The sequence below is a fragment of the Triplophysa rosa genome, linkage group LG14 (assembly GCF_024868665.1).
Source record: "Triplophysa rosa linkage group LG14, Trosa_1v2, whole genome shotgun sequence".
Lineage (NCBI taxonomy): Eukaryota > Metazoa > Chordata > Actinopteri > Cypriniformes > Nemacheilidae > Triplophysa > Triplophysa rosa.
In genome coordinates, this window is record NC_079903.1 from 14,130,124 (window position 1) to 14,139,389 (window position 9,266).

At 37.8% G+C, this 9,266-nt stretch overlaps 2 protein-coding genes across 2 annotated transcripts; both read left to right on the forward strand.

Annotated features, from left to right (window-relative positions):
- Nucleotides 1–94: 94 nt before the first annotated feature.
- Nucleotides 95–5,995, forward strand: LOC130564794 (tapasin-related protein-like). The gene is made up of 8 exons (XM_057351178.1): nt 95–363; nt 585–767; nt 1,584–1,856; nt 2,529–2,849; nt 2,946–3,275; nt 3,798–3,890; nt 4,034–4,053; nt 4,763–5,995. The coding sequence occupies exons 1-8, from the start codon at nt 273–275 to the stop codon at nt 4,769–4,771; spliced, it is 1,320 nt and encodes a 439-aa protein (XP_057207161.1). The 5' UTR covers nt 95–272; the 3' UTR covers nt 4,772–5,995.
- Nucleotides 5,996–6,271: 276 nt separating this feature from the next.
- On the forward strand, nt 6,272–8,920 carry LOC130564968 (tapasin-related protein-like). The gene is made up of 7 exons (XM_057351458.1): nt 6,272–6,386; nt 6,692–6,874; nt 6,962–7,234; nt 7,326–7,655; nt 7,737–8,066; nt 8,649–8,741; nt 8,862–8,920. The coding sequence occupies exons 1-7, from the start codon at nt 6,314–6,316 to the stop codon at nt 8,903–8,905; spliced, it is 1,326 nt and encodes a 441-aa protein (XP_057207441.1). The 5' UTR covers nt 6,272–6,313; the 3' UTR covers nt 8,906–8,920.
- The last annotated feature ends 346 nt before the right edge of the window (nt 8,921–9,266 follow it).

Below are 9,266 nucleotides of genomic sequence, written 5' to 3' on the forward strand. Positions count from 1 at the left end.
TACCTAATCACAATACCCTATACCATTTAAATGTAAATAAAATAAATACGTTTTTAATCGCTTATTTACATGCGCTGTTTTTATCCTGGTCCGCCTATAAAATAAGAAGGATCGAAAGCAACTTGTGCTAGTTTTATTACAAGTTTTTTTCCTAATTTACAACTGTATTTACTATTTTACAGCTGGCTGGCAAATCACGTTTTAAGGCTGTTGTCGTCACTTACTTATTCAGTAGTCAAGCGAAACTGAAAGTAGACGTAGACTGCGCTTGCATGTTGGTTTTAAGAAAGATGATTGTCCCAATGAAATTATACATCATGTTTTGGGGTTTGGCGGTTTTTATCCTTGCGCTTTTATGCTTAGGTAATTAATATAAGGTTTAACTGTTTAGAGTTTTCTAAATATTTTATCTGTATTTACTTACGTGATGTTTTACCGTGTTGCGCTGTGTTGACTTGTTATATTAATAATTTAAAAGAAGTAATTATACTATTTAAAAACAACTCTAACAGCACAAAATAATATCCACTAGATTTACATAGGCTAATTTACTTGTCTGTCTGTCTGTCTGTGTCTTTCTGCAGTTGTAAATGGGTCTGAATCTGCTGATGATCTTCAATGGCTTCCTTGTCAATTTGTGGATGAGAAAGTTTATTTGAATGAAGAGGGCCACATAGAGACTCAATATATCTACAAAAAGGCTATTATTCAGTTTGGTAATGATGGTGACAGACCTTTATATCTGAATATTACCTTCCTTGTTACAGGTTAGTGAAGGTTTCATAATGAAACTTTGCTAACAGTTATGCATAGTTACATAATATTTCTTAGTTCTATAAAATCCGCCCTGTGGTGACAATCTAATTTTGTTGTTGTTTAAATGCCTATGATGTGTTTTTAATATGTTAAGACAGACCATGTGCAGATTAGTCAACACTATTGTTGAGGGGGTTTTTTTACCTTAAAGGAACAGTTTTTTATCATATACTCACCCTCGTGTCATTCCAGACCTGCATGACTTTCTTCTGCAGAACACCAGACAGGTTATTATGAATAACGCTGGTAACCAAACAAAATTGGATGGACAAAACCAATGAGACATTTCACAAAATATCTTCTGTGTTCTACAGAGAAGAGAGTCATACAGGTTTTGAATGATATGTGCGTAAATAATGATTTGAATTTTGAATTGATTTGAGTGTATTGTATTTTTGGGTATTCAATTAAAACTACAGTTTACCAAAGACAGAAACTCTGTTTGAAATTACCCATTCTCTACATCACAAACATACGTATAACCTATCATGTCATAAAGTTATCTCAGCATATCAGGTAGTCCGAGCTTGTGTGACTGAGTGTGGATGTATTTAAATAATTTTGGACCCATGTATACTTAATGACACAAGAGTGTAGAATTACATTTAAACTATTTTAAAATTTGAAGAAATTATCTTCACAAGAAAAAAAAACGTTTAATTTTATTTCGGTGTAAAGATAAATTTTGATGGATAAAATTACCTACTACAGGGGACTTTCAATACTGAGATCTCTAACTGTTTGTTCATTTGTTGTTCCTCATGCAGCTTCTAGAGTTGATATGAGACATTATTTGGAGGGAGACAAGGACACATTAAACTGTATAATCCGTAGATATAACATTGGACGGATCGTAATGCGCTGGCCTGCTGTTGGATCACAAGAGTATGACATCTTTTTCACCTGTACATTACGTCACACTAAGGGAGCGTTCAACATCACCACCTTCCTCAGACACACACCTCCTGCTCCTGCCGGAGGACAGGTGGACTTTCTACAGAGACTAAAAATTAATGATAATGACCTCCTGACAACATCAGGTAATAGAAGTTAAGTTGAAGGGGTCAAGCAGCATAATGTTGTCACAAATTTCGAGAGAGAACCCATATGCAGGACAGCAGTAGAACAAAAGGCTTTATTAAAACAAAAACCCACAAGGGGGCAAACAGTAAATAAATAAAGGACTCAAAACAAATACTTCCCACGAGGGGGCAAAACAAATCAAATCAAATCAAAACAACAAGAATAAATAGTCCACTTCACAAGACGGGCAAGACAGGACCAGTGTAAACTTGATGTGGCAGATAACTGCACACGAACTTTAACAAACCAGCACAGGACAGTGAACACGAGGGCCTTAAACGGGGAAAACTAACGAGGGATAATTACAATGGGCAGGTGAGGGGAATGAAACGCTAACGGGAAGATAAGGTGGGGAAATGAGGGGCGGGGCCAAGACACTCGACAGGGTCGTGACAGTACCACGTCTTTTGTGCTTGTTGTGTTCTGAAGCACATGGCCTTTGTTGCTTTGTGCCATGTGCTTCAGAACACAACAAGCACAAAAGACGTGGTACTGTCACGACCCTGTGCACAGAACAAGTAAACTCCTGACAAGGAGGGAAGGATCATGTTCCCACTGTTATTTTTATTAGCTATTGTATTTTACTTTAATAATTTTTTATTAAAGTGTGTTCCATATGTGTTTGCCAGCTGTGATGGCTGTTCTGACACGGACCCCTTCTGTGGAAGTGGGCCTCCTGAAGGAACCCACTTTGCACTGTCAGTTTGCAGTGGATCACAAGAAAGCTAATGTAAGAGTGGAGTGGATATTTCAGAGACACGGAAAACTGTTAAGCTACTCCAGCCACACAGCGATATCTAAAGGTACTGGAGTGTCCATTAAAGACATCGGTGCTGGAAACGCTTCCTTTAAACTTCCACCCACCCAAAAAACATCAGAGGGCATCTACATCTGCTCAATTCGTGTCCCTCCTCTCAATGGCAGCCAAAATATTCTTGTTAGGCTAAGAGGTGAGATTTGTATGTAAATCAAAGAAACTTTTGTATGTAAATCAAAGAAAACAACATTTGATGGGTTTAATGTTATTTTTTCTATAAATTCCACAGAACAACCCAACGTGTCTTTGAATGTGGACTCGACGTTATCTTTGACACTTGGCGAGTACAAGAAGGTTATGTGTGATGCTGAGAGATACTACCCACTGGATGTAAACATAGAGTGGTTGCGAGAACAAGTCGGCGTCAGCCCCACGCCTGTGTTACTAGACAATGTTCTACACTCCAATCATCAGCATGACCACGATGGCTTATTCTCTCTCTCAGCCTTCTTTTATCTGAAGCCTAGCCTGGAGGACTCGGGATATAAGTACACTTGCAAAGTGTCCCACAAGTCCTTGCTCACTCCCATCCGCAAAAGCTTTATCCTCTCAGTCACAGGTGAACCAGATGCAATTCAAACACACACATTTTGTTCTTGAAACTTTTGTCGTATAGCAGGGGTCTTCAAGCTCAGTCCTGGATGGTCGCTGTCCTGTAGAGTTGACCTATAACATGCCTCAACACACTTGCCTGGAAAATTTTAGGCTGAGTTTAAGGCCATTTTTTATTCCCTTAGCATGCCTCTGTCTCATTCATTCGGATGTACGGCATCACTTACGTTGTATGAGTGCTTTTGCAATAGGTTAAAATAGAACACCCTTTCTTACATGGATATGTTAATGTTCAGTTAGACAAGAAGATTTTCTTTCCACAAGATGGTTTATTATTAACATTGTAGTTTTTATTTATTTATGTGTTTTATGCAAAGTAAAACTGTTGGTTTACAATAACAGTAAAATTGTAACATTGAAAAACATTGAAAGCATCTTAATATCACCACTAGGCAGAAATTATGCATTGTCATATACAGTGTTATTCATTTTTAACACTTTTTTTTCAATTGCCTTTTTTTTACCACAGCACCTTACTCGACTATGGAGTATATCACATTCTCTGGGTTTGTAGTTGTTATGTTAGGATTTCTCTATAGGTACCTACCTCAGTTCATTGCTGGTAAGTCATAGTTGTTGATCTCTTCATGTGATTACTGCACTTTTCATCATTTTGCGTTTAATCCTCGTCAATATGCATTGTTTATTTAATTGTTGTACTACATACCTGTGGAAACTGTAATGTTAATTTTCTCTTTCTTTTAGCTCGAAAAGCTGCTAGTAAGGTGAGGAATTACTATGATGAATAATGATGCGACCAACATTCCCTGTGCAAATGAAAAATGACTTCGATTCTAGATGATTAAGTATGGGATAATGTATGGGCAGCCGGTTGTTATCGCTTGTATCACACTAAATGGGCTTATTTCGCTATAAAAGCCAGCTGCTTGTACATTATCAAGCTTATTACATGGCTACTTGCCACGTGAGAAAAAAAATGGAAATGAAATGTGAATTTGGAATTTGAAATATTTGATTAGCTCATTTTTACCGAATGCAGACCTTTTGCGAGGAAAAGCTGTTTATTTTCGGTTTTAAGAAACGAAGTTCAGATGTCAGGAACAGGCCATTTGGTTTAATCATTTGTAAATATAATGTCATATATGTTATTAAAATATATATTTACGTTTAATTTGTCAAAAAAAAAACCTGTCAAAATGATTTGTTGCATCCAGTTATTAATTTTGGGAGGTTGTTATCTGCGAATAACGAACCTGCAGTTGCGACTGGCCAATCAGAATCAAGCATTCCAACGAGCCGAGTAATAAATGTGAATACGATCAATGAGCTCTCTGTGCTGTTTGTTATGTGTGTGTTTTTGTTTTATATGTGCGCTAGAATGTGTAAGTGTTGGCGTATTACGTATGTGTGTGCGTTTATTTGCCATATGTAAAGTTTCATACACTGTATAATTGTACTGTCTCTTGTGTGCAGAGAATCTAAGAGCTCATGAAGATTCGGTACGCCGTCATGGAAACCGACAACATATCCTCCTCCTCTCACGCCCGTCTCCTCCTGCTGATTCCAAGAGCAGCGAGCACCGCTTGTTCAGCCCCGACAAAACGTTGCAAAACGTTTTTTAAACGGAAACGGTGGTGCGGTTGAACGCCCTGTTGTGATGACGCAAGAGTTGAACTATGGCAGCTGAGAAGGCCATTCTTTGAGTTCTTTTTGAATAATTTTCGCCAGATGAAATCGGTATAAATACGTGTTGAATACTGCAAAATACATCTCTTCTAATATCTTCAATTGTTGCGTATACCGAGCTGCAGCGGACACATTTAAACGACTTTACTTGGTCCGATTGTTGGAGCTGTCTCTTTAATACCGCGTGGGTTAGATACATGTTGCTGCTGATTGGGCTGACATTCTTGACACACCCACCAACAAGAGAAAACGTATCTCAAACCCTGTTGCACACCGTTGCAAACCGTTTCCAGCAAAACGTTGCGCACCGGTTTGAGCTTGAACATGCCCCAGGTGTTCTTCATGACAAAATGGGGAGTATGCTGTGAAATATATTTTCAGATCTCATGGTTTATATTGTTTACACAGGCTGTTAAGGCCATTGTTTTTTTTTAGGCTAATTGGCATTATTTCTCTTTATATAATTTTAATTTTTAATTGTACATTTAGCAGATTTTAATTTTAGAGGCAAAAACGACTTCTTAAACAATTCGCAAAAAAAATCTTTGTTGGAGCCTCTATTTGAATATTTTATCCTTTTTTATTTATTGTCCTTTTTTCTTTTGAATTGTTTTTTTTATCAGCACTTTATTGTGCTGCTGAACCATATCAGCAAAACCAAATGAGCCAGTATAGTGTTCCAGTGAGTAGATTCATGTATATTATTATGGAAATTGGAAGTGCTGGTTTTTTTGTCAGGTTGCAATAAGTTATACTTAGAACGTGTTGATTTGACAGTTGTACCTGCTGGTATCAGCAATTCTTTTGCTAAAACAAGTTTGAAAGTTTGATCTCTAGAATCAATGAATGTTTCTTCTCTTTGAATTGTATGTTAAAAATGGACAAAAAATACCCGTGATATATAAAATATTATATATATAACTCTGTTTGAATATTGACTGTCAAATAGTTTTATTTAAAGTACATTATCTAAATTTTTGTTCATACTGTTTGTATTTATTTGTTGTGGGTCAATGTAAATAAAAAGGAATTGTATAGATTTATTGTCTCTTTAAGTAAATATAAATATACTACCTGTAAACCGGTGTTTTTTTGACACAGCTAGCAGCCCACATTGTAACATGTGATGCCATTTAAAGAACGAGTCGGATTTGATAAACAGAATACGTGCCTTGCTCGGGCCCGCATCTGTCTAGCGACATCATGTGGCCGAAGACTGAATGACTGATATACAGTTTGAGATTCCGGAAGTATCGTTGTCGTCACTGTTACTAAATTAATTCAGTGAAACGAAAGTGAAAGTAGATTACGTTTGCATGGCTTTAATAAGAAACTGGGATGACTGTCCTAAGGACGACATTAGACATGATTTGGGGTTTGGGGCTTCTTATCCTTGCGCTTTTATGCTTAGGTAAGTTATTTATTTATGGTGATTGTTTAGAATCGCCTGAATGTTTGATAATTCGTTTCATTGTTACTACACGATCTTATATCGCTCATACGATCTCAAGTCCTTAACATATCAAGTCTTGCTTCGTTTTTGTTACATTTATGTAATATAATACAGATTAATTTAACATGTGCATGTAATGAAAGCAGGAACTATATTCAAAAACAACCCTCACAACACAAAGGAAACAGTCGTGTTTTGAAGATTGCTTGTTTGTACTTATTTTGTTTAACCTTTAGCTCCCAAATCTTTTTTTCTTCCACCAGGTGTAAATGGATCTCAATCTGTTGATGATCTTCAATGGCTTCCTTGTCAGTTTGTGGATGAGAAAGTTCACGTGAATGAAGAGGGCCACATAGAGACTCAGTATATCCACAGAGAGGCTGTGATTCAGTTTGGTATTGATGGTGACAGACCTTTATACCCCACTATAACCTTCCTTATTACAGGTTAGTGAACGTTCCCTTACTATAACTCATATATTTGTTCTTTCAATAATGAGCTAACTGTGTGTTCATTTGTTGTGTCTCATGCAGCTTCTAAAGTTGATATGAGGCGTTATTTGGAGGGAGGAGAGGACTCATTAAACTGTGAGATCCGGAGACACAACACTGGAGGGATTGTAATGCGTTGGCCTGCTATGGGAGCACAAGAGCATGACGTCTGGTTCAGCTGTACATTACGTCACACTAAGGGAGCGTTCATCATCACCACCTTCCTGAGACACACCCCTTCTGCTCCTGTCGGGGGACAGGCGGACTCTCTACAGAGGCTAATAGTAAATGATAAAGATCTCCTTACAACATCAGGTAACAGAGTCAATAACAATATCACGCCATTAAACTGCACCCATCGCTTTAAGCAATGCTGGTCTTCAACGTGTGTTCATGTGTTTGCCAGCTGGGATGATTATCCTGACACAGACCCCCTCTGCGGAAGTGGGCTTCCTGAAGGAACCCACTTTGCACTGTCAGTTTGCAGTGGATCACAAGCAGGCTAATGTAACAGTGGAATGGCGACTTCAGCGACACGGGGAACGCAGCAAGCTGTTTAGCTACTCCAGTCGCACAGGGAGATCTGAGGGTACCGGAGTCTCCATCAAAGCCATCGGCGCTGGAAATGCCTCCTTTAAACTTCCACCCACCAGAAAAACATCAGAGGGCACATACATCTGCTCTGTTCTCATCCCTCCTCTCTATGGCAGCGATGATATCCTTGTTAGCCTCAGCGGTGAGATGTCAAACTTTTGTATGCTTGTGAATAAAAAACAGAGAATATTTCATGTGTTTAATGTCTTTATCTGTTCCACAGAACAACCCCGCGTGTCTTTGAATGTGGGCTCGCCGTTTTCTTTGACACTTGGCGAGGACAAGAAGGTTGTGTGTGATGCAGAGGGATACTATCCACTGGATGTAAACATGGAGTGGTTACGGGAACCAGTCGGCGGTAGCCCTACACCTGTGTTTCTGAAGAATGTTCTGTACTCCAGTCATCGGGTTCACCAGGATGGCACATACTCTCTCTCAGCTTTTTTTCTTTTGCAGCCTGGCCTGGAGGACTCGGGATATAAGTACACTTGCAGGGTATCCCATAAGTCCTTGCTCACTCCCATCCGCAAAAGCTTTATTCTCTCAGTCACAGGTGAATCAGATGTAAACACAAATATGTGACCCTGGATCACAAAACCAGTCTTAAGTAGCACAGAAACATTTTTAGTAAAAGCCAAAAATACATTGTATGGGTCAAAATTATCTTTTTTTTATGCCAAAAATCATTAGGATTTTAAGTAAAGATCATGTTCCATGAAGATATTTAGCAAATTTCCTACCATAAATATATCAAAACTTTATTTGTGTGAGTGGATGGCCTGCTACAGTGCCTCCGATTAACAACTTCGAAGGCGATTTTCTCAATATTTTGATTTTTTTGCACCCTCAGATTCCAGAGTTTTAAACTGTCGTATCTCCACCTGATATTGTCCTATCCTAACAACCCATACATCAATAGAAAGCTTAATTATTCAGCTTTCAGGTGATGTGAAAATCTCAATTTTGAAAAATTGACCCATGAGACTGGTTTTGTTGTCCAGGGTCACATGTTCTCTTGTATGGAAAACACCTTAATATCCTATAAATTAAATATTCATTCTGACCACTAGGTGGCAGACGTGGTGTAGTGCCATAAACAGAATTTTTAACGCTTTTCAATGCACTTTGTCCACAGAACCTGACTCCACTCTGTGGTATATCACAGTCTTTGGATTTATAATTGTGATGTTAGGAATTCTGTTTTGGCTGCTGCCTCAGTTCATTACTGGTAAGTCTAATTTATTTGCTAATTTATTTATAGTCAACATTCTCTTGAACATAATTGCAGTTGTTTATCTCATTATTTTACATACCTGTTGAAACTCTATTGCTCTTTTTTCTCTTTTAGCTCGAAAAGCTGCCAATAAGGTGAGGAATTACTGCGACGAATAATTAACAATGACCCCAATTGTAAATTAAATGAGATGAATGGTCTCTCTGTGCTGTTTGTTGTGTGTGTGTGTGTGTGTGTGTGTGTGTGTGTGTGTGTGTGTGTGTGTGAAGTTTATAACATGCAATTTATGTGTTCTCATGTGTACACATTTTAGCATCTGGAATATGATTTATGACAATTTGATATTTATGAGATCATAGAAAATGCATTTATAGCTACAAATAGGACTCATGTGGAATCAATATTTTTGACATAATTAAAAGTTAGGATTGACATTTGTGTTTAAATGCAGATGGCTTTCTAATATTATGTAAATGTATAAACACATAAATAATTAAATGTGAATGAGATGAATGGTCT

What these genes read in the sequence shown, in the direction of transcription:
- LOC130564794 (XM_057351178.1), top strand. Translation starts at nt 273, where the DNA reads ATGTTGGTTTTAAGAAAGATGATTGTCCCAATGAAATTATACATCATG. An exon ending in TATTACCTTCCTTGTTACAG is followed by an intron (nt 768 to 1,583) that starts GTTAGTGAAGGT and finishes TTCCTCATGCAG; the next exon opens with CTTCTAGAGTTGATATGAGA. An exon ending in TATTCTTGTTAGGCTAAGAG is followed by an intron (nt 2,850 to 2,945) that starts GTGAGATTTGTA and finishes TAAATTCCACAG; the next exon opens with AACAACCCAACGTGTCTTTG.
- LOC130564968 (XM_057351458.1), top strand. Translation starts at nt 6,314, where the DNA reads ATGACTGTCCTAAGGACGACATTAGACATGATTTGGGGTTTGGGGCTT. An exon ending in TATCCTTGTTAGCCTCAGCG is followed by an intron (nt 7,656 to 7,736) that starts GTGAGATGTCAA and finishes TCTGTTCCACAG; the next exon opens with AACAACCCCGCGTGTCTTTG. An exon ending in GCTGCCTCAGTTCATTACTG is followed by an intron (nt 8,742 to 8,861) that starts GTAAGTCTAATT and finishes TTTCTCTTTTAG; the next exon opens with CTCGAAAAGCTGCCAATAAG.